The 24728-nt window shown below is 32.7% G+C and overlaps 1 protein-coding gene across 3 annotated transcripts in view; it reads left to right on the top strand.

Moving 5' to 3' along the window:
- The window catches only part of LOC114325202 (mitogen-activated protein kinase kinase kinase 15), a 166081-nt gene extending 141694 nt beyond the window's left edge, over positions 1 to 24387 (top strand). For all 3 annotated transcript variants that reach the window (XM_050656826.1, XM_050656825.1, XM_050656824.1), the window contains 3 exons: positions 2159 to 2440; positions 9379 to 9588; positions 23500 to 24387. In XM_050656826.1, the coding sequence (XP_050512783.1) occupies positions 2159 to 2440; positions 9379 to 9588; positions 23500 to 23652 (645 nt within the window). In that variant the 3' untranslated portion in view covers positions 23653 to 24387. The remainder of the gene's footprint in view (positions 1 to 2158; positions 2441 to 9378; positions 9589 to 23499) is intronic.
- Positions 24388 to 24728: the final 341 nt, after the last annotated feature.

Raw genomic sequence — 24728 nt, 5'->3', positions numbered from 1 at the left:
AATGAGAAGAATGCACGTTAGATAGAAATGGGTGAATATAACACAAAGACTGTATAAAGAAACACAGGTGCAAATAAAGATAGGCAATGAAATAACAAAATCAATCATCGCGACAAAAGGTCTCAAACAGGGATGTAGTCTATCACCTACACTTGTTATCATATACATCAATCAGGCTTTGAAAAGATGTTATATAAAATGTGGAACAATGGATATATCAGTACAAGGGAATATATTACATTCACTACTTTTCGCCAATGACCAAGTCATTTAAGGAAAGGGAGGATATGGAATATATGAGAAGAAAATTAAAGGAAGAATATGAGCTATAATAAGATAAATATGTGTAAGACCAAATATTTACTTATGTATTGGATGCAAGGTTGCAGATTTTAACTTTAGTTTAGAAGAGACTATTAAGAGTTGTAAGACTTTAGTATTTAGGGTCAATGATACGCCGAGATGATACTTGTATGAAAGATTTAGAAATGAAAAGAGCACGGGGAAAACAGGCCACAAAAGTACTCCATGGAGTGATATGGAACAACACTCTAACCAAAGAAAGTGCTGAATATTACCCTATATGGAGCGGAAGTATGACCAATGACAAAACGAACAGTTCTACGAAATAAAATACGAACATAAAATAAAAATGTATACCATTTTTATTCAGTTGCAATGCGAAGGCAAAACTGTCTTATCTTTCACTTAGTACAGAGAGAGCACAAACCAGCACTCTAAATCGACGATTTTCGACTCTAATTGGAGTCATCATCAAAAAGGCGTAGGTTTGCTGCTCTCTGCCCCAAGTGAAGAAACTCCGAGAGCTTATCCCCGCATTGCAACTGACGTTTATATAGTAGGTGTCTAGCAACATCTGGCAACTGAAAGTCAAAGTTTTCAACCTAATAGAAATATTAAAAATATTGAAAAATATTAAAAATATTCCTAAAAGATATTTAATTGAAAACTTATTGGACCATTTTCCTGGTAACACCTCCATGGCTTCTAAAAATTTCAAGCCAGATGGATGCTGTTGATATGAACAGTTGAATTGGACTTTATTGGATGTCTACAAATTATCAAAGAGGATAGAATAAGTCTTGAGGAAGTATGGAACAGAATGGAAGTAGAATGCTCAATTACAAAAAAGTTGGAAAACAGGGCCCTGTATTGGTACGGACATGTACAAGGAATGCCAGGGCACAGGTGGCCGTAAGAATATTAGACTGGGACCCGTCGGGAAGAAGACTGAGAGGAAGACCTGCTATGAGATGAAAAACTTCATAGAAAATGCTATGATGGATAGAAACCTCAGAGAAGGTGACTGGGAGAATAGAGTGCTGTGGAGGATGTAAATGGCGAACTCATAGTGGGAAAAAGCCGAAGAAGAAGAAAGAAGTTCTCCAAATAGTTTGTGAGGAAGATTTTGAATATTATATTCTCAACTCGCTAAAATTTAATTTCTAGCCTTTGAGGGTTGGTTTGCAAGTTTTTCCGAATAATATAGCGTGAGTCAGGTTTTCATGATGCGATGATGTTCACAAGCTAAAGCGAGATTTAAATTCTTTGGTGATAGTTTCTAGGGTTTTTCCGAGTGCTATAATGTGAAATTGTCTTTCTTAAGTAGTAGTAACATTTTGAATAAGCTACCATAGTTTATTGGAACCGTGCAAGTTCGGCAAAGCGACACCTGGTTTCTACGCTCAGCAACATTTTTCGCACTTTTAATTATATTGGCCAATTATATTAGTCCTCGTTACTGGATACTTGTCAAGGCCATAGTCCAAAAAAATAAGAAGAAAAAGTCAGGTTCAGGTTATGTTATTAAAACGTAAACAATTGTATGTAGTAAATAAAATTAGTCATTAAAATGCAGTACTGCAAGCAAAATACAATTAATTAAATTTACCTTTATTATATTGGGGAGCAATATATAATTTTTCGTCTTCAATGACAGTAAATATGAAATATACGTCAATTTGACAATTTCAATTGACAATTGAAGAAAGTTGCAATATTTCTCCGCTATTCGCGCACGATCGTTTCTCGTATCCCCTCAAAGTACTTGCACACCTCGAATAGCTGTTTGTGACGCACTTTAATTGTCATAAATATACAGTTTTTATTGTATTACTAATGTTTCTATTACTTTTAGGAATCCGTGAACGAAGTTCTTCGGCTTCATCCAATTAAGCCACATTGGATGTTCGCATTAGACAACCTGGTGCGTTCTTGTATCCAAGCTGCCATTACTGTGTTAACGCCTGAGTTAAGTGAACACATCGCCAATCATAGTTCTCCAAGTACAGTTAACTCGAGTAAAAGCAGTAAAACGAATGAGGGGTACGATGTAAGGGATTCTAATTTACAATTGAGAAATGAAAATTCGAGATTGTGGCAGGACCTGCTGGAATGTCAGAGACAATATCAGGGACTGGTAAGTTAGTTGTCGTCAAATATACCAAAATATTGGTTTAATAGGTTTAATAGCGGTTTACATATAAAAGGGATATTGTTGTACAGAGTGAACTAAAAAGCTTTGCGCTTTTGAAATCACTTTAAAAAAAGATTGTATGAACAGAAATGATTATTTAAAAAATTACTTTTTAAAGTTTGTACTGTCTAGGCTAGCTGGGCCATCTCGCCTTTCTCATTTCTCAAACCTGTTGAGTTACCCATATCTTAACGATTTTTCCTTTTAATTCCAGTATTGTTTCTGGTTTATTTACATAGACTTGGCTTTTAACCTTATGACATTGATTAATAACTACCTACACATAGATACCTCACCTTAAGGTAAAACCGAATTCAGTGTTAAACTCCGCCCACTTACACCTCTTTGCCCCTCAAGTCTAAGTACTACCTGACTGGACGATGGCGGCATTTATTGGAATTTTTGCCAAGATTGAAAAATAAATTTGAGTTGCTTGACTGGCGTAATAGACAACGATATAAGGGTAGTTATTCAGCATTTTCACAAATAATTTTAACGCGCTTGTAATCTCTATTTTGGAATTCCGATTTTACTTCAGATAAAACGCGAAAAATTGATTAATAAAAATAGTGAAGAGGTTTCCTAAAAATTATTTAATTATTAATACACTACAAAAAAAAACAACAAAATAGAAAATACATAATAAAATTAGCAGTGATAATTCACATGTAAATTATTTTTTGCAATTTGTAAAAGAAATTAATTTTCAGAACTAATGCGAAATAAAATATTTGAAGTTGATATACAGAATTTCTTTCCAGATCTAACCCATTCACTCAAGGTAAAATATAGCAAAACCTCCGAATTTTAAAGAATCCATTGGATTGGCATGAAATTTGGTATACACATAGCTAAAATATCAAAGAATAAAGTGATATTGTGCCGCTATGTACTCCTTCTCGGGAGTGAAAAAATATACTTTCAAGATAAGTCTAGAATTGGATAAACTGATTAATACTAACAACTTTTGGTCCATAGAGTTTTTTCAATAAATCAATACTTTTCGAGTAAATATGATTTTTGCAAACTACTCAATAAGTAAGTATTTAATCGAAAAAAAAGGTATATGTAGCAGAAATACCTATAGTTTTTAAAAAGGTAAAAAAGTGGTGTACGTATGAAGTCTGTAGATCCAGCAGAAACAGCGTAGTAGGTAATGAAAAGTGGGTCCTTATTCGTCAAATTCCAAATCGAATATTTCAACGTGAAATAAACAAAAAATGAAGAACTTTTCGGGAAAAACTACAACTTTTTTTAGTGTTTAAAAAAAGTTTATCTTTATTTTTGTTTGTTTCTAGCATCAAAGTAAGCAAGATATGGTCAAAATAAATTTGGCCCCTATTTTTATTCGTGGTACAAAAGTCGTGAAAATCATCCCCTAATTAGCATTCGAAATTAAATGAATCGAAACGGCCTTACAATTTACTTGTGTATTTTTTATATTATCTGTAAGTTCCATCGATTCAAAGCGCCTGTTTTTGAAAAAATTGGTTTTAAAGTAAAAATAACAATTTTTTGAAATTCTGAAAAAAGCATTTTTTAGACTATAAAAGGGGGTTTTGCTTTTTTGAATATTTTATATTTTTTGTTTTTTTAAGACAAAAATAGGTTAAAATATGGCTGTTAAAAATTTTCCAAAACTTACAGATCATATAAACACTACATAAGTAAAGTAATTTATCAAGCGGTGACGATTAATTTAATTTTAGACGCTAGTTAGGGGGTGATGTTTACGATCTTTTTTTTACAAAAAAAAAGGAACCATTTTATTCTGAGCGTAACTTACTTACTTTTGATGCTAGTAACTTAAAAAAGAAACAAAAATAAAGCTTTTTTAAAACACTTTAAAAAAGATACTGAGTTTTCTCCAAAAAGCGCTTAATTTTTTAATTATTCGACGTTTAAGTATTCGATTTGGAATTTGACGAATAAGAACCTACTCTTTCTGAACTACAACTTCATACGTATACCATTCTGCACTTTTTTATAAGATAGGTATATTTTTGTTAAGAATATTTATTTTTTCGATCAAACACTTACCTACATTTTGAGTTATTTGCGAAAACCGTGTAAAAAGGTGTTTTTTTTTTTGTTGAAAAGTGAATATGTTCACTTGTAAATTACTCGAAAAATCTTGACTTAGTGAAAAAAAACTCTATAGAACAAAAGTTGCTAAGAATTACTCATTTTATCTAATACCGGACTTATTTTAAACGTATATAAATTCGGGGCAAAACCCGTGAGTAAATGGAATAATTACTCCTACATATTTTGTGATGGCTCGAAATGTCACATAAAAGTAACGTCATCGTTCAGAAAAAAGTTCAGTTATGTTATAAAACTAAACAATAATACTAGAATATGTACTATATTAGAGGTACTCAAATACCTGCATTTTTAATTTACCGGAAATAAAAATGAGCTATATATTTTTTTCTGAGAGTACCTAACATTGTATTACAAAAAATTGACAATTTGTCTAGAAATGGTAAAATAGAAGTCAATTATATTCTGTACAAAATAAGAAATAGTATAGAGGTGAAATAAAATCGATAGGATCTACTGTTCGATCGCATACTTTTTACATTTAACAGAACAGAGCTACGGCCGTTCACCGGCATGATCACTCAATGCACTCAATGCAGAGCACGCGGGTTCGAGCCCTGCAAACGACAATCAATTTTTCATTTCTAAACATGGTAAGAGCCGTTTCACCGTACCTCGGAGAGCACGTTAAGCCGTCGGTCCCCCTGGGCTAGTGTACATCGACACTAGTTACTTGAAACGGTTAAAGATGTAAATGGCGCCGGAACAATCCGAAAGGATCTCTCCGGCAAAAATGCCATACGATATTATTATTATTACATTTAACAATTTCTGATGACCTTATGGAATTACTTCAAAGAGGTTACTAAAGCAGATAGTGATGTGTACCAAATACAATGGATTATATTTTTCTTTGACAAAACACCACAAGTTGTCAACGTTTAAATGAATAATATTGATACAATGGCAGGGAATTTCCAAAATATAAATAGCCGAGGACATCTAATTCTTTCATTTTGAGTTTTAAAATATGCAAGTTTTTATCAAGAATGCATTTTTTCCCCAAACTTTATAAAAAAAGTTTTCAATAATCGCTCACCCGGAAGAAAAGTAACACAACTCAAAAAATGCATAATTTCAGATCTTGTTAAATTGACTATTTATTGTATTATATTCATGTTTGTTTAACTTTACTTTTATGGAAAATAAGTAATTTTCTGTTTTTTGTTTGCTTTCATTAATGTTATACCACTGACAAGTTTTTAAAAGTTTGATTTTCACCAAGAATTTTATATTTTTTCTTTTATGGTCTTTACATTTTTCAAGCCAATTTTTAGTTAATAAAATATGCTTAGCCAAATAGGTTTCAATATTGTCAAAAACTGCATTACCTACTTTAAATAAATTAAAGGCCCCGTGAAACTTTTTCTAACATTATTGTAGTAATAGTAACAAACAAATCTGATGATCTCTGAAGAATCTTTATTCATGTGCTCCATATTCTCTAAGAAGTAACATTAATTCGTATTTCTGTAATAGAATTTTAGTGTCTGGCAAATCTTCATGGCATTTAATCCAATTCAAATTCTTTATAATTTTATAGTAAATATAACCAGTAGCATGCACATGTAACAGCACACGTTTCTAAATTTGTGGTTGTTGTCTTAAATTCCGCTTTAACTTATCACAGCACAATACGCAGCTTTTAGAAGGTAATACACCTATAGGGTAAGTTCGGCTCTGACGCACAGTGGTTCCAAATGCTGAAAACGTGGTCATGAGGCGAAAAAAAGTCCCTATTTAGGGATTTTCATGCTTATAGTTGTTTTCTCATACTATCGTAGAGTCCTAATACGCAGGTATGAGGATCAGACTCGATGTATTCTGGTTCACAGCTCAGGAACAAGTGAGCCATATCCGGGGTTATTTTGGTCGGCAGAGTAAGTAAAAAAGAACGCGTACATTGAAAACGCTGTAAAACGTTTTGTAGTTTATCAATTTTATCGCTGTAAAGCAGATTCTTCTTTTTTAAGTATGTAGTAATGTAAGATGTAAGTTAAATCAACATTTATTAATAATAAATGCCTTAAATTTGTTAATGCATAAATAGTGAAAATATACTTGAAATAATTAAAATTTTGAAAGATGCATTCAAAAAGTATAAAATTCTTCATAATTCTGCGACTAATGTTTATTAATCTGAAAATATATAGTAAGAAGATAAAGAATCACTTTGGTTTAGCTGCCTATAAATTAGAATTGCCTATCAATTGTTGGCAGTTGTTTGAATAAAAAGTGGCAAATGATGCATATTTCATGATTCTGGCGATTGTTGAGTATGTATGGGCAGTTGAACATAATTAATAGGTTCTGAATATTGTACTTCATAAAGAAAATGCATTGGTAATCAGCAGTTTGAAAAGTCCCTCATAATATAAAATTTTAAACAAAAAAGCGGTTAAAATAAAATTTTCGAATTTCTTTCGTCTATATTGGATCCGCCATTTTGTTTAAAAAAAAAGTAATGTTGAATTTGTAATCAGCGACCTTAACCTACCAAATTTGACAAAAAATTTTCCTTTTCGATTGATATTTTCAATTTCTTTCCGCCATGTTGAATCCGCCATTTTGTTTTTCAGAAAAAATAGTGTCAGATTCGTAATCAGCGATGCCAAAAACCCTTAAGAATGAGAGTAATTCCGAAATGTATAAACAATATACGCTTTTAAAGGCTCATGACCACGTTTTTGGCATTTGGAACCACTGTGTGACGCCACTGTTAACTACTCGCAAGTCAGACAGCGACTGAGAAACCTCGATACGTCTTTCATAAACCTGCTGTCTTTCATAATAAATAAGTCACTTTCGGAGAATCGCTCAGCTTTTGAGTGAAATCGATCTACGTACAAAAACCAGTGTAGCTCAAGTTTGGCAAGTTATGTTTGTCAGTTTGAGTTTGTCAGTTGGTAGTTCAGATTTCTTTCCTAGGTGGCGCTAGGAGTTATCGACCCGGACAAACTGCGCTTCCGCTTGACTTATCGTCCTAGCCTTTTATTAAATTAGATGATATAATCTATTTGATTATACACACTTGACACGTCAAGTAAGTTTGACTTGAACTTGGTAATCACAGTAAAAATTACCGACAGCACACATTTTATTCACATATTTTCAGGGGCCACTTTACCAAAATTACTTTCGAGCATTGATAGTAAACAAGAAAAACGTACAGTTGAGTCCAGGGTTCTTTACCCGTGCTTCATCATTTAAAGCATACGAAATAAGTCGGAAATTTACTAAACGCAACAGCAAGTGACAGATAGTGGCTACGGTTTCGATCACGGGTTACATTATAAAATTTGACGTTATCAAATAAATAGAATGTCAAATATAAGTTTTGCTTTAAAATTTTGGTGCAGAATGACAGCTACATTTGAAGTAGCTTAATAAATTATTTTAATATCATTAGTGATTAATAAATATATAAACAATTTATAAAAAAATTCAATAACAAATTTTCTTTTTGTCATTTTATTCACTTTGGCGGAGACTTAAACACAACCATTCCTTAACTGTGTGAATGAGGTTAGCTTTGTATGTTGTAAAAATTAATGGCATAATAAAATACACTTACCATAAAATTTCAAACTCCGATATAAATTTAGTTGTGAAAACAACGGTTTGTGTAATGTATAAAACTTCAAAATGCAAAAATTCGACAAAGAAATAGCAAAAAACAAACCAGAAACGTCACAAATTGTACTTAAAATCTGAAAACATCCCCAAGCGTCTTTTTTTGTACCTATCTATTTTCGATGTACTGAGTCTAAAGCGTTCATAAAAATAACATGTGTTTTTACTTAATAACAGGCGACAGCTGGTTTTTCTTTAGTTCCATGCGTGGAAGAGAATGTTGCTAGATAAAAAGTATGTGTTTTATCTCGCCAGGTATTAATGACGCAAGGGTAAAGAATCGTAGACTCAACTGTACTTAAACAGATATTTGTTGAAAATATTTCTATTTCTATTATAAATAATTCTTGATACAGTAAAAACCTGAATATAGCTTGTTATTGACTGGGAGTTATACTATAATATATATTATATCTCATATCGCTCACTATAGCAATAAGTGAGTCTGCATACACGGAACAATAAATTGTCGTTCATGATATCGTTCAATATAGTAATGGGTGAGCCTGCATACACGGAATTATAATATTGTAACGAAAGAGAACTCTTGGCCGACCCCCGTATAACGGTATACAACTCGAGAATGACGCAATTGAATATTCTAGGCGTCGGGGGAGGGGTAAAGAGAGTTCGAGAACGTACCTCAAGTAAGCGTAATGAGCCGATAGCTAGATATGAGTGTGGATGGTTCCAGAATAACAACTGGGCTATAAATAGGAAAGGATCTTGTAAATAAGTTTAGTTTAAGCTAGATATTTGTAAAGATATACAATATATATTATCGTTCATTACTATAGTGAGCGATATGAGATGTAATATATGAGATATAATATATATTATAGTATAGCTCTCCGTGCGTGACAAGCTTTAATTACGATAATATGGTTGGATAGTGAATTATAAAGGGCAGTAATAGAAAAAAAAACAAGGTTGAGCTCATCAAGCTCACACAAGGACAAGTAACGTATCGCATGACATAACGAATGGAATGAGAATCTAACAACACGCGTTTTAAATTAAAAATCGAGCATTGTTAGAGTTTTCTCCTACATTTCTTAATAAATATACGACATAATTAATGTTCTTCTCTTATTTGCACAATATAGTTTATTTTTTTATTACACGAATGTTTCTACTTGTAGTTGAAGCAGTTAATAGAAACCCACCGTCAAGAAATAGCCCTCCGCCAGTTATGTTGTCACAGGTGTTGCTGTCAGTCTCGTAACAATAACAATAATGATCTCCAGGAAATAGTTGAAGAAGACCAACGTCTCGCCAATTGGTTAGAAGGTTTAGGAATTCATGAATCTGCAAAAAGAATCTTCGTCTCCGAAGGCTACACGCTTGAAGAGGTAAACTTATTTCTAATATTTATCATTTTAATATTTATTTTTATTTTGTCAGAAGTTCAAAAAGAACTTAGAAAGTATGTAAATTTTGAAATAGAACACCTCTGACTAAATAACAATAATATACCCAAAAATTTATTAAGAACTACTTTTTTTACCGATATTTATTTTTCTAGTAACTCTGTATCTAGAGACATTGTCATGTTAAAAAGTGTATGTGATAAACCACATTCCTGTTTGCAACCTTTTGTTGCGTGTGTTTTTAAGTTCATTGCGTAACGTTATCTACACTTGTTGCTTTGTACAGTTTTTTATATTCACCCATTTCTCTCTAACGTGCATTCTTCTCATTGCTTCCCATAGTTGTTTCCTGGACACTCTGTCGTATGCTTTCTTCAATTCAATAATATTTTTCTCTTTCATGTGTCCTGTGTTTCATTTTTTTTTCTTTTGTATCGCTTGTCTCATGGTGAATATAAGACATGATTTGGCTTTTCAGAATCCGGCGTGTTCTTCTCGATAATGGTCCATGCACTGTTCTAATTTTTTCTTTGATAACTGTGGAAAAGATTCTTTGTCACTTTTTTGGAAAATGGAGGATATGTATGATAGATTCCACTCATCTGAAATCTCCCCTCGTATAAAGGATACTATCCTTGCGCCTCCATATTTCAACAGTTCCATTTTTATGTTCGCTGGACCTGATGCTTTGTTGTTTTTGGCTTTCTTTAGTGCTTAAGGCTATCGGTACATAATTTGCAAATATTTTACGGCTATCCCTACTTTTTCTGTCTTTACACGGCAAATTACATGTAGTAAAATTCACACTGGTATGGATATGTAAACCTACAATGTCATTCTACTTGAAAATGGCATCGTTAACTTAAAGAGATGGCTATTGAATGTTCTTGGATAACTGTTATTTGTATAATTGCAAATTATTAATTCAGTTAATAAGTGTGATATTTTTTTCACTAACTATGTATTCAGTGATTGTAATAATTTATATGTACAATACTGAATCGAGAAAAGAGGAAAAGCGTTAAAGTGATTTTTTCATAATATATTATAACTATGGAACGTTTACAATTTTGAACATCTTTAACAACAATATACTTGGATCACAGAATATATTATCCTGATGTATTCTCTGCTTGGATCTTCCACAAATAATACACAATAAATACATTTTTATTAAGTTCACGTCTTAAATCAATTATTTATCAAATACACTATATTTCAATATTATTTAATCAGCAACGCAAAATATTCCAGATGTCATGTCAAATATTTAAAATTGTCACTGATTGTCACTGTTTGACGGACAATTATGCTGACAATATTCTATTCGACTGAGTGCGTTGTAAGACAAAGATAGATTTGGAAAATATTACCACGGACATTGTGTTCATTTTTTTCGAATCCTGAAAAAAACAATAAATATTTTTGAGAAATTTAAACGCAGAATGAAAGACTAAATTATTATCGAGGGCCCAAAGTCCCTTAGAATAAATAAAAAGTTTATTTTAAATGAGATGTTTGAAATTAAAAATCACACTAAATTTTCTCTTAGGAAAATATTACCACGGACATTGTGTTCATTTTTTTCGAATCCTGAAAAAACCAATAAATATTTTTGAGAAATTTAAACGCAGAATGAAAGACTAAATTATTACCGAGGGCCGAAAGTCCCTTAGAATAAATAAAAAGTTTATTTTGAATGAGATATTTGAAATTAAAAATCACACTAAATTTTCTCTTAGTTTTTCACCCCTTTAACTTATTAAAATAAACATTATAGAAGTTCTCAGGGACTTTCGGCCCTCGCTAATAATGTAATCTTTCATTCTGCGTTTAATATTTTCAAAAATACTTATTAGTTTTCTCAGGATTCGAAAAAAATGAATCCCCATTTGAATAGCATTGCAGCCGAAAATACGTACCCATCCTCTTAATGATGCGCGATGATACGCTAATAGTAACAGATACCCTAGCAAATGTACAGTGTTTGTTGGAAAACAAACACTCATACCAACAAGTATGGTCTAAAACTGAACATGGAAAAGACTAAATTTAGATTGTAACAAAGAAGCTATACACCAATGTGAATTTAACCATAAATAATAAGCAAGTTGAAAGAGTTACGTCTTACAAATATTTAGGGGTTTGGTTCACTGATACTAATGACCAGACAAGAGAAATTAAGTGGCGAATAGAAATAGCGAGACAATCGTTTATAAAAATGAAGAAGTTCCTATGCTGCCGAGACATAAATGTGAACTTGAGAACGAGAATGTTAAGGTGCTATGTTTCTATGTTTTCTCCGTTCTGATGTACGGCATGGAAACTTGGATACTAACAAAGATAAACATCAAAAACATTGAGGCATTCGAGATGTGGTGCTACAGAAGAATGTGGAAAATACCATGGACAGAGAGAGTAACAAATCAAGATGTTTTGCTGAAGATAGGGAAGGAATGCGAGGTCATAAAACCATAAAAACGAGAAAACTGGAATATCTAGGCCACATAATGAGAGGGGAAAAGTACTAAAGCTCATAATCCGAGGAAAAATCTCGGGAAAGAGAAGTGTGGGACGTAGAAGGATTTCCTGGTCGAAAAAATTAAAGGGAGTGGTACGGGTGCAGTTCAATACAATTCTTCAGAGTTGCAGCCAACAAAGTTAAGATTGCTGTGGTTATAGCCAACTTCCGATAGGAGACGGAACTGCAAGAAGAAGAAGTGCTTTAGTTGTATCTGCCTCTGTGATTTTGGCTTCCCCCGTTGTTATTATCACAGAGTCGTGTGAGATATTCTCCGGATATTCTCCTGCAATATTTTGTGTAATATTTTGTCAACTTGTATTAAATAGTGTGTTGTTACTGCCTTCTGGTTCTAATTAATTAAAAAGACTAAACACGTCTTACTATACATATTATTTTATTCACTGGTATCCAATATCTAAACAATAACATTAATGATTCATAGCGCCTCGCCTTACTACATACTAACTTCTAATAATTATTTGTATATCTATATCCATACTGATTGTTCAGCGTGTTTTTATACCTATCTGAACCATAACAAATATAGTTCAAGTTCACTCGTAATAAACATGTGATACAAACTATAAGCTATTGTTTTTATGTATGTTCAATACCCTAAAGGTTAATAACATCATATTTAAATTATGATTTATACAGAGGGTTCATAATATACCACATCTCCGCCGTTTTTAAAAAAGAAAGTCCTAAGAAGAGAAGAAGAATATCTGACGCTATATTCCTCTTTCCCTTTTACAAAATGTTTATGGTTACCTAATACTATTTTCAAAAATTAAATTTCCTAACTATGCTAACTAACTGTAACATGGTACGTTTCAGAGTTTTTTTTTTAATCCTAAAAATTGTTTATTATTATCACTAATTCACTTTCTGTTCCGTCTTGCTTTTTAGTCTTTTCTCCATTCACAAAACAGTGTCCACATAAAAACAGTGACTAAACCTATCGGGATTTTTAATATAGTCTTTTAGTGCCTATAAGCATCTCATATAAGCAGGGGAATAATCTAATCTACCTACTAAAAATCTCGTATCTAACTAAAAGTCCTAAGCTAAGCTAATATTACTCGAATCAGTTAATAAAAATGTAACCTTTACTTTATTAATAATTCATATTTCAGTCTTCTTTTGCTTTATTTATATACTCCTTATTAACTTTAAAATAATAAAAATGTAATCTCTCTAAAAACTTCTAATATAAAACTTCTAATAACTCTCTTGTACCTATAATAAAGATTTAATCTCTCTAAGAACTTCACTTTTTGTGTCCCTTTGCTTACTATCTACTAACACTATTGTAAGATATTGTCTATCCTTAATTAAAACACTTCCATTTTCCGCGAAAATTTAACCTGAATTCATTATATACATTTAAAAATAAGTTATTTATAGTTTACGTTACTTTAGAGAAAAAAAAATTTACAACTTTAATTCTTAACCACAATTCAATGATTAGCTACTTATTTGATTAGTATATTATTCTTAATTCTGCTTGTTTATTTTGACATTTCTTACAAATTTTATGTCTCTTCTTTCATTTTTCCCACATATTTTAATAAAATTCTCTTTTTTCCTTTCTTTTCTTCTTGTCTGGTACTACAACTCATATAATTCATTTTTCTTCATATAATAGCACTTCTACAGTGTACATAATTCATCTTCATATACATATTTCATATAACAATCATATATCATTTATCTCATATATCATTTCATATAACATCATAATCATCACTTCATATACTAGCTCCGATACCTTCGTTTTACCTTAATAAAAGAGGTTTCACTCGGATGTCTTAGTTCTCCGCCAATATTAACCCGAATTTTCGCCCTGATCTGTACGCACCATTAAGGTGGTATAGTTAACTCAAAACACGAAATAGGTATTTTATGCGGTTCAAATTCTTCTAAAAATATCACAACCTCAATCCCTTGCTTTGAGGCCGTTGTTTATTCACGAATAATCATGAATAAAATAGGTACCCTTCAAAACACAGAGTGGGTCTCTAATAAGCGTTCAAGCTTCTATAAATCATTAGTACCTTCCTAATTTGACAAGAGCAGTGGGTTTCTTATTGTCTCTAGTTGCCTCATAATATTTAGCTTATAATATTGTTAGTTCTTCTTCTTATCTATATAGTCCTCCAGATTAACCCGGTCTATATAGACATTTCAAATAACAAAAATTGCCACAGAGCCAAATTTTGGTGGAGAGCTAGGGTATACCATAACAAATAAAGTTTAAAAAGTCCCCATCGATCCCATGTGTGCGTCAAAAGTTATTCGGGGTCAAAGGTCAAAATTTGAGATTTTTTGGATTTTTTTCGAAAACGGTAAGTTTTATCAAAAAAAAACCTTATACCAAAGTTGTAGATCTTAAAATTCTCTACAAAAATAGTCCTTACTATTTTTTTCCTAAGAGTTGCCATTCCTGAGATATCGCGATTCAAAGAGTCACATTATACATGATATGCACACGTTTCCACACCACCTGTGAGGTAGTGTACTCGGCGCGTTTTTTTTACCGTGGTTTCCCCTGTAGGCCTACTCCACTAACTGTTTTGACAATTTTAGGATAATTTAAGGAAACAATACCGGTCAAGTTCTAGATATTACCTTATTACTGATATTGATTATTGATATTGAATATATTTTATTACTATTGATTATTAGGTTAAGTATTGTTTTGATTTCTTTAGATATTTTAATCAGATTCATATTCTTGAAAGTCTACTTCAACAGTTAAGTCTTCTTCGATTTCATCTTCTTCCTCTTCCTCTTTCTGGATGTTCAAAAATTGTTCAAATGTGACTGAGTCATTGGTCTCTTCATTAAAATCACAGGAGTCTTCCTCTGTTGTACTAAACTGGACATTTGAGCAAGACTGACCTTGGCAGTTGGTACACCCTAGAGAACACAGCAACCCGACTTTTTTACATCCACATTTGGCACTACAACCTTTTTTGCAATTGCAAAAAATACTGTTAAGGAGTTTTTCTGGAGCAGGTGGGAGTAAGGTTTTAATCGGTTCCAGAGTATTATCTATTAATTTCCAACCCCAGTCTTCTGGATTCAGTTCATTGCCTAGCCATATTTGAACTTGATAATATACTCGATACAAATGTTGAAAAGCAGATGCTGATGTTGGAGGAAGACATGATAGTTGTACTTGTTTCTTGTTTCGCGTATTTTTTACAAAAGTTAAGTATCGGTATTTATCAAGACAAATAATTTTTTTTGGAGCTCCATAAACCGCAAGAAGAAAGCGAATTCCTTCCGTAATTATTGTTTGCGGTGTAGAATCAAGTTCTGTAAAAACTTTACAGCAGTCAGTCAAATCTTTTTTTTCGAATAATTTAAGTACTGACGTTTTGCCCCTCCTGTACATTGCGGATGTAGTGTCGCAGCCGGTTATCGCATGTAAAAATAAAATGTACTTTTGGCATTTGGGATAAGCCGATAAACTATTCGAAGAATATATTTCTGTTCGCTGTTGAGCCCTTCCAGGTTTCAGAAAATAAATAACTTTATCTACTGGAGTCCTTGCAGTAATCAGTACCAACAAATCAACATCTTCACCAACTACAATTGTTGTGTTTGTTGCCTTAAATTTTTCAATTGCTGTCTCAATTATAAGGACATCTGCGTCATTTTTAGCTTGTTTCACTTCAATATTCGCAGCTGTTAATTTGTCAGTTAACATGGAAATGAAACGAGATTTATTATTAATGTTGGCGAAAAATTGTTGTTGATTCGCTGGAACTGTTATATTTTCATCAAAGATAATCTCGGAACCCGATGATGTTTTTGTAGTTCGTCGACGTTGTTCTGCAGATTTAATATTCTTTGTCGAGTCATTGTAGCCGTCAAATACCACTGTCACTGTAAGCCCGTAATTTCTGCGTAGATACTGAACATATTTGTCAAAAATAACGCTAAAGGTTTCTTCTCGATCCCACACTACGTGATGTAGTAGGTACCCTCCATCAATAATGTAAGTAGCGTTTCTACGATCAACCTCAGTATTGACCGATTCAAAGCAATCATAAATTGCTGACTTTGTTGTTTTACGCATTCCAGCTGCATCGAAAAGTGATAAGGGGTAAGGAGCTAATTCATACTCAAAAAATTTTTCAATCTCATCCTCAAAAGCTTCAGTGATACTCATGCGTTGAAATAATAATACAGGATCTATAGCTACTTCTTCTTCATGAACTTTCACGGTGCTACTCGCATCTAAAAGAGGCAGTACTTTTTCAGAGCGTTTTAATTTTATATTATTAAATGTTTCACCTGTCATTATGGCCATTGAAGCAATCCCAACTTCACGAGCTTTATGGCAATTAATCTTATCATCACCAACCACTCCAGAAGCAATAGATATGATTTTATTAATTTTAGGAAAAGGATCATGTGATGAAAACCAGTCTAGAAGTTTTTTAATATCTTTAGCATCTTTTATGAGCCGCGAGTCACTTGCATCTACATGCTGATCTGTTGTGTCCATTCGAACATTAGCAAGAACTTGCAACCCCTCACACACAGTATTCATTGCATGCATTCCGTAAACCCATTTACTTATCACACTTTCTTTCGTACTTCTTCCTCGAGAAATGCCCCCATGTGTTTTCATAGATTTCATCATCGATTGTTCAATAATCATATCTGTTGAAGTTCCACAACAAAGTTTATCAGAACGTCAAACAGTAAAAAATCCTTCTGTAAACATTTGATAAATACTAGGATCCATTACCTCGTTCAATTGAAGCATGTCTTGTAAGTACAAGTGCGCAGACTTAGCATAAGATAAATGTCGAGATGCATGGAAATAAGGCAGCATTTCTTTAACGCAGTTCAAATGTGCTTGCCAATCTCCCATATGTTCTGCTCTTATAAACTCCTTTGCGATGGATACCATCCGAAAGTATTGTACCCATAATTGTGCGGTTGGCCCTCGTTTCTGATAATCAATTAATTTGTTATTAAACTGATCAAGTATTTTTTTACATATTTTATCATCTTCGATGTCATAGTATGAAAGAATGTTATTTAAAATATTTTCAACGGTAATAATAAGATTTGCATCCATTTCATCATCAATAGTGAGTTCTTTTAATATTCTTAATGCTAAAGTGAGTTGAAGTATTGTATGAGATCGAACTGCTCTCGCGTAAGCATGGCCATTAAGCATTTTCTCTAAAGATTTCAGTGCATAAATTTCAGCGAGTACTTCCTTTAAACCACTTCCTTGCATAATGTATCCGATTGCTCCAAAAAATGACATAAGTAAATGAAATCCTCCTAGTCTTATTATTATATTCGATACTTCAGATCCTTCAGGCGCAGCAGATACAATCTCACGAGCTTTCGCATACAGAGGTTGATCAAAAGTAATTATACATACTTTGTGGTTATAACGTTTAGCATTCTCTAAAGCACAAAGTAAAGTTGTGTATATTGTATTGTAATTACTTGCTGGTTGATGAACAAATGGCAAAAAAGTAATTTTTGACTTATAAAAATCTATAATATTACTCGTCACGCATTCAACGTAACCATTCCAACCAGGTAGAGAAAAATTTTTGTATTTGCCATAGAACCATGTCACATCAACTTTTTTCAAAAAAGATACTTGAGATTCACATTCATAATCAAAATTTCGCACATTTATTTTGCTGTACCCAACCACACCAGAGTTTTGATAGACCTGTATAGGTACATGGGCCTTTGCTGCAAAATCTTTTGCCGAAAGAACTTCAGTTACTCGTGGCATCGGCTCTTCTTGTAATACTGAATTTTTGGGAGTCACAACTTGGATAATACCCATTATATGAAGCGTATCATTGCCGTCCAAAGTATTTACGTTAATATCAGCATTGTCTGCAACATATTGGATGAATGTGCCTGTTTCTGGTGGTAAAATGTGAGGTGGATCACTGAAAACTGCTGCTGCTTCATAGTTCATTGTTTCACTGTAAGAGGCGCATAAACCAAGAGACGAAAAAATTTGTATGAGACGTTTCGAAGCAAACCGCCGATGAAAAAAAACTGAAAGACCCAGCTGTAGTTTAGATTTAAAGGTTCTAGGCCGAACAGCTGTCATGATGCAGTGGCTAATATTCGTACAAACTAATTTTAGATGATCTAAATTATGACGCTTGTTTTTTAAGATGACTTGTTCCAAAAAATATGACAATGATTCGGGAATATCGTTATTTATATCCTCGAACATTCTATCTGGTGAGGGGTACATAGTATTATCGAAAACACAAGATTGAATATCTTCACGAACAATTGCTGCTGCGGCTTTCAAAGTTTTTAACCGCTTGTCTTTTTCATCCAAGTCTTTTTTATCAGACCAGACTTGACTTAAAATATCTTGGTAATTGTCAATAAAACAAATAAATGTTAATTTTCCAGGCTTTTCTGTAATAAGAATTCTACTACCATACTTCAATTTCAATCGTATTTTTATAGTTCTATCATCTAAGACTACATCTTGACAAACATTCCTTAATTCATCCAACGAAAACTGGCAATCATCACTAGTTTCTATGAATTGAAACATTTTCTCCATCGCAGAGTTTACAGTTTCATCTTGTGGACGGCCAATTTTACGACCATTATTAGGTTTTAAGAAAGATTTGTAACAACTGTCATGGTATTTTGCATCAGCAGCGACTAAATCATACTCAAAATTAATACGTTCAAGAACAGCCTTCGAAACATCATCAGAACGATATTTAGCTAATTTCAACAGGGATTCTTTGAATTTTAGTGTAGTCACGTTACGAATTATTTTTCGAAGATGCTGTGCTTTCTTTGTCTCAGATTCTTCATTGGCTTCATTGCCACAAAATAAACAGTATTTTTTAAAACAAAAATGTGATTTACTTACTCGCGTTCTAGTATGAGGTGGACTTACTTTTGAAGTACTAGCCTGTTCCTCCTCACGTTGTCTTTTCACTGCAGCGATTGAAGTTTTCCGAATGTATGATTTTCTGCAATTCACGTGTATTGTAACGGATTTTTGAGTTCTTAAATACTCAATAAACTCATCACCTCTCTCGACACTAGCCTCGATTAAATTTGGCATTCCACGATCAACCACAACTGTTTTAGTTTCACTTAAAAGTTTTTTGCAAATAAAGCAAAACTGAGACATTTTTAAAACTATAAAATTGTACAAACAACGGTAACAGTACCAAATGGTAGACGCTTGTAATAAGTACTTATATTCACTTGAACTGAACCTTTAGCACTAAAAGAAACAGATAATATTATGGACCAGACCTGCCAACAATATTGCAGCCTATAAAAGACAATCTGTTCTTTTTTAAGCAATGGTATAGCCAAATGTTTTTCAAGGCCACGTGGATAGAGGAAATTCAGTTTGGGACTGATTACCTTTTGAAGAAATATTTTCAGAATAGTATAATATACTATATAAAAGAGACACAAATAGGCATTTACACTTGTCTTAAGGGCCACATATGTATATACGTGGCTTATATGTGCATATAATGTATAAAGTAACTTTTAAAATCGCGATATCTCAGGAATGGTAACTCTTAGGAAAAAAATTGTAAGGACAATTTTTGTAGAGAATGTTAAGATCTACAACTTTGGTTTGAGGTTTTTTTTTTGATAAATCTTACCGTTTTCGAGAAAAATCCAAAAAATCCCAAATTTTGACCTTTGACCCCGAATAACTTTTGACGCACACATGGGATCGATGGGGACTTTTTAAACTTTATTTGTTATGGTATACCCTAGCTCTCCACCAAAATTTGGCTCTGTGGGAATTTTTGTTATTCGCATTTTGATGTCTAAGTTGACCGGATTAGATTCTTTATCTCGACTCTTCAGGTCGGTTCGTTAAAAATATATCTCTTGCTTATAGCAATGTTTGTCTTAAAGCTCTTATATCAACGTATGTCATCACTAATCATTATTCATTAAAAAAATATCATTTATCACTCAAAAAAATATTAATTCAGGTTCATCTCATACAAAATTTAACACAAAATCGATGAAAATGTATCTATAGAATCAATAAATATCAATAATAAAAACAAAATGGCTAATAAAAATTCAATAATAGTATACATATTCGATACAAATTCAATTCAAAATTCAAAAACAGCCTATGCAAAAGTTAGATAAAAATATTCAAAATCAGTGCAAATCTCAAAATTCGATAGAATTTTTTTTGGAAAAATTCGATATTCCATACAATATTTAAAAATAACCGTACTAAAAATCGAAATCGGATAGAGATTTTTCAAATCAATTTAATAATTCAAAATTCAATAAAAATTCAAGAATAGCATATATAATCAACTTCTATAAAAATATTCAATTCAAAAATCACTTCATATTTCAAAATTTATAGATATTCTTAAAAAAAAATCGATACTTCATAAATTATTCAAAAATCAGCAAAGATAAATATTCAATGTTCAATAATAATATAAAACGAGGGAAGCATTTTTAATAAAGATAGACATTCTTACTTACATTTTATTTCCACTTTGTCTTTACACTGTCGCTCACTGGGTTTCCTGTCCATCTTCGCCGTCTCCGTTTCCAATTTGTTGCCGCCATCTCTGCTCCTTTCAGAAGACCTCCTCTAATCTGCAGGATCAGCCATGTATTAAATAGTGTGTTGTTACTGCCTTCTGGTTCTAATTAATTAAAAAGACTAAACACGTCTAACTATACATATTATTTTATTCACTGGTATCCAATATCTAAACAATAACATTAATGATTCATAGCGCCTCGCCTTACTACATACTAACTTCTAATAATTATTTGTATATCTATATCCATACTGATTGTTCAGCGTGGTTTTATACCTATCTGAACCATAACAAATATAGTTCAAGTTCACTCGTAATAAACATGTGATACAAACTATAAGCTATTGTTTTTATGTATGTTCAATACCCTAAAGGTTAATAACATCATATTTAAATTATGATTTATACAGAGGGTTCATAATATACCACAAACTCCTTTGATGACATTCGTTTATTACTTCTAATGTTCCTTATTTTTTAAATACGGAACAGTTAAAATTTCCAATTAATAGAATATTTCTTTTTCCTTTGCCTTATCTAATACATCTTTTAGTGCGTTGAAAAAATCTTCCGTTTCCCTTATGGTCGCATTGTCATTAATTACATACACTCCAGCAATTATTGTTGGTTGTCCAAATATACACTCACCGGCACAAAACTGTGTTTTTTTCTCGAATTTTGGAACACCCTGTGGAATGTTCTAGCTTTTATAAAATACTGAAATCACAACCCAACTATAGCCTCAGGTTTTCTTAACATTCTGTTTTTTTATTCATTCGCTTATGTTGGATAATAAAAAAGTTAGGCACTTCAACAGCTACCCCTGTTTTTCGTCAATACAGGGTGTTTTTAAATAAGTACGGCAAACTTTAAGGGGTAATTCTGCATGATAAAATAATGACAGTTTGCTTTATAAACGTATGCCCGCAAATGCTTCGTTTTCGAGATAGGGGGTGTTGAAATTGTTCTTACAAACTGACGATTTATTTATTGCTCTAAAACGGTTTGTGATATGCAAATGAAATTTGGTAGATTTTAAGAGGTAGTTATTGCGCATTTTTTTGGCATACAATTAAGAATTTTATATTCACCATTGGCGTGCATACGGGTATAAACATTTTAGATATATCCGGTATGCACGCCAATGGTGAATATAAAATTCTTAATTGTATGCAAAAAAATGCGCAATAACTACCTCTTAAAATATACCAAATTTCATTTGCATATCACAAATCGTTTTAGAGCAATAAATAAATCATCAGTTTGTAAGAACAATTTCAACACCCCCTATCTCGGAAACGAAGCATTTGCGGGCATACGTTTATAAAGCAAACTGTCATTATTTTATCATGCAGAATTACCCCTTAAAGTTTGCCGTACTTATTTAAAAACACCCTGTATTGACGAAAAACACGGTTGTTGTTAAAATGCTTAACTTTTTAATTATCCAACATAAGCGAATGAATCAAAAAACAGAATGTTAAGGAAACCTGAAGCTATAGTTGGATTTTAATTTCAGTATTTTATAAAAGCTAGAACATTCCACAGGGTGTTCCAAAATTTGAGAAAAAAGCACAGTTTGATTCGTATACCCTGTATACAATGACAATGTACCTGTCTAGCAACAATATTATTACAGCGATATTGTTAAAGAATAAGGCTATAACATATTAAAAAAATTACTTAAATCGGACATCAGGTTTAGGAAATACAAGACAATAAAAATGACCCTTTTTTGGGGTGCCCGTTTTTTGTGCCGATGAGTATATATTCATCCTAATTTCCATTATTTGTTCATTTATTTGCTGGTAATCTTTATATGTATTTTCTCCATTTATTTTTTATTTATGTTAACTTAACTTTTATTTATGTTAACCATTTTGTTGCTCTTTCATTTTTGCAAACCCCACTCCATATGTTTGTATATTCCCCTATAATTTCCTTTCCTTGACCCTTTTTTTGTTTCACCTAAGACTATTATACCTGTGCCTACTCTTTCGATTTCTGGGAGTATTTCATTTTGTTTCTTTGCGTTTCCTTGTATATTCCACGTTCTTATTATCATATACCTTTTTCTTCGCCTAAGTCGTATATCCCTTTTTCCGTCCAAATTCCGAGGCTGTGTTGGATTGTTTTTTGTATACCTACTCCATCCAGGATACTATTGGATTATTTTCCTCCTAGTATCCATAATATTAGGCGATCATTTTTCTCCTAGTGTCCAGGATACTAGGAGGGAAATGATAGGTTTGTATATATAGAACAAGTCTGTCACCTATCAAGATTATAGATGAGTATCTACCCGCTATATCTAGGACACATAATGCGCCATAGGGAATTTGAGCAGCTCCAGGTAATATTAGAAGGCAAGATCGAAGGTAAAAGGGGTATAGGAAGAAAGAAAAATCTTGACTACGAAACATCAGAGATTGGACCCACACAACAGAAAATGACTTAATTCATCAAGCCCAGAACACAGAGAAATTGGCCATATTGATGGCCAACCTCAATAGAGAAGGCACTTAGGAGGAGGATAAACCCACTATCATCACAATAAGGTGGGATTTGACTTTGAACGACATTGTTGATGAATTTTATTATTGACAAATATGTAGTACATATTAATTTACATTCAAATTGATTCCTTATCTGACAATCACTAACCATCGAAAAGTAGTAAGGCTTGTTCTAATTATTAAGTTTTTTTCGATAGCTCTTTTATAGATTATTCTAATAAAAACTTACCAACTAAAATTTTTTGTGTTTTAGGTATTGTATCACATAAGTCGAGAGGATCTGGAAAAAGTAGGATTAAAAGGTTCAACGGCTCTTCGAATCTGGAGGGGTATTGAACAACATCGACATGGAAACGAATCAATCATTTGCAACGGTGTAACACTAGATGAAAGCGGAACAGTATAGAACTGTTTTCCTCATACAAAAAGTTTATAATTGTTTCATTTAAATAATAATTATTTAAGCCCGATTCTCATTAGACGTGCAAAAAAACCGGACCGGCAACGGCAAGGCACGGGCAAGGTTTTCAGAGTCAATTCACACTGCGAAAGGCTTGCCGCGGAATAGTTGCTTTGTGTAGTGAAGAGTGTTCAAAAATTCTACGTTAATAAAAATTGCTCTATTAGATAAACAAACAGAAAATGGAAACATTGTAAGATTTGTTCCAACCCGTCACATTACCGTTCTTGAATGGTTACGAGTATGCGCAGTAACGAAAAATGTGTTACTGCGCATACGCGTAACCATTGAACGTTAATGTGACGGGTTGGAACAAACCAATGGTTTTGAAAACTGCCGCACGAAAAATGTCTGCAGATGAGCGGTCAAACCGTCTTTTGCTTTCAGGTCTTGCATTCAGCCACGAGTTCTACCGTCTTCCTACATTCTCAGTATCCGGCTGTATACAGGGTGTTTGGTAAAGAATGGGCCATAGCTTAACCTCAGGTTCCTGAGGTTAAATTCCTGAGGTTAAAATAGGCCGATTTAAGCTGACTTACCTTAGTACAAAGTTTATAATAACCGAGATACAGGGTGTCAAAGTTAAACTTTTTTTTTTATTAATTATTGAATATTTCCTGACAGGTATGAGATAACAACATGAAATTTGTTATGTGGGGGTTTTTTGGGTCGAGAAAACTAAATTCCCTACCAAAAATTATGTATTGCCCAGAGGGCACCACATACGCCTTTCAGCACTCATTTATTACGTTCAATTTTTTTATCCCTCACTCTGTATAATTTTGACATTAAAATTTTTATTCTCCTATTAGTTTTACTTAAAAAAGGTATACTTCTTTCATCTCCCTAAACTCGACCATTTTCGAGATAAACGCATTTTAAATCTGCGATACACCATCATTTTTAGCATATCATTGTAGTTACACCCGAAAAATAACATAAAACCATAAAATTATCCAAAAATGTATCGCAAATTTCTTCAAATGGAATTTGCGATGCAATGACATAAATTTGAGAACTGG

The sequence above is a fragment of the Diabrotica virgifera genome, chromosome 7, assembly GCF_917563875.1.
Source record: "Diabrotica virgifera virgifera chromosome 7, PGI_DIABVI_V3a".
Lineage (NCBI taxonomy): Eukaryota > Metazoa > Arthropoda > Insecta > Coleoptera > Chrysomelidae > Diabrotica > Diabrotica virgifera.
This window is presented reverse-complemented; position numbering and strand designations above follow the sequence as displayed.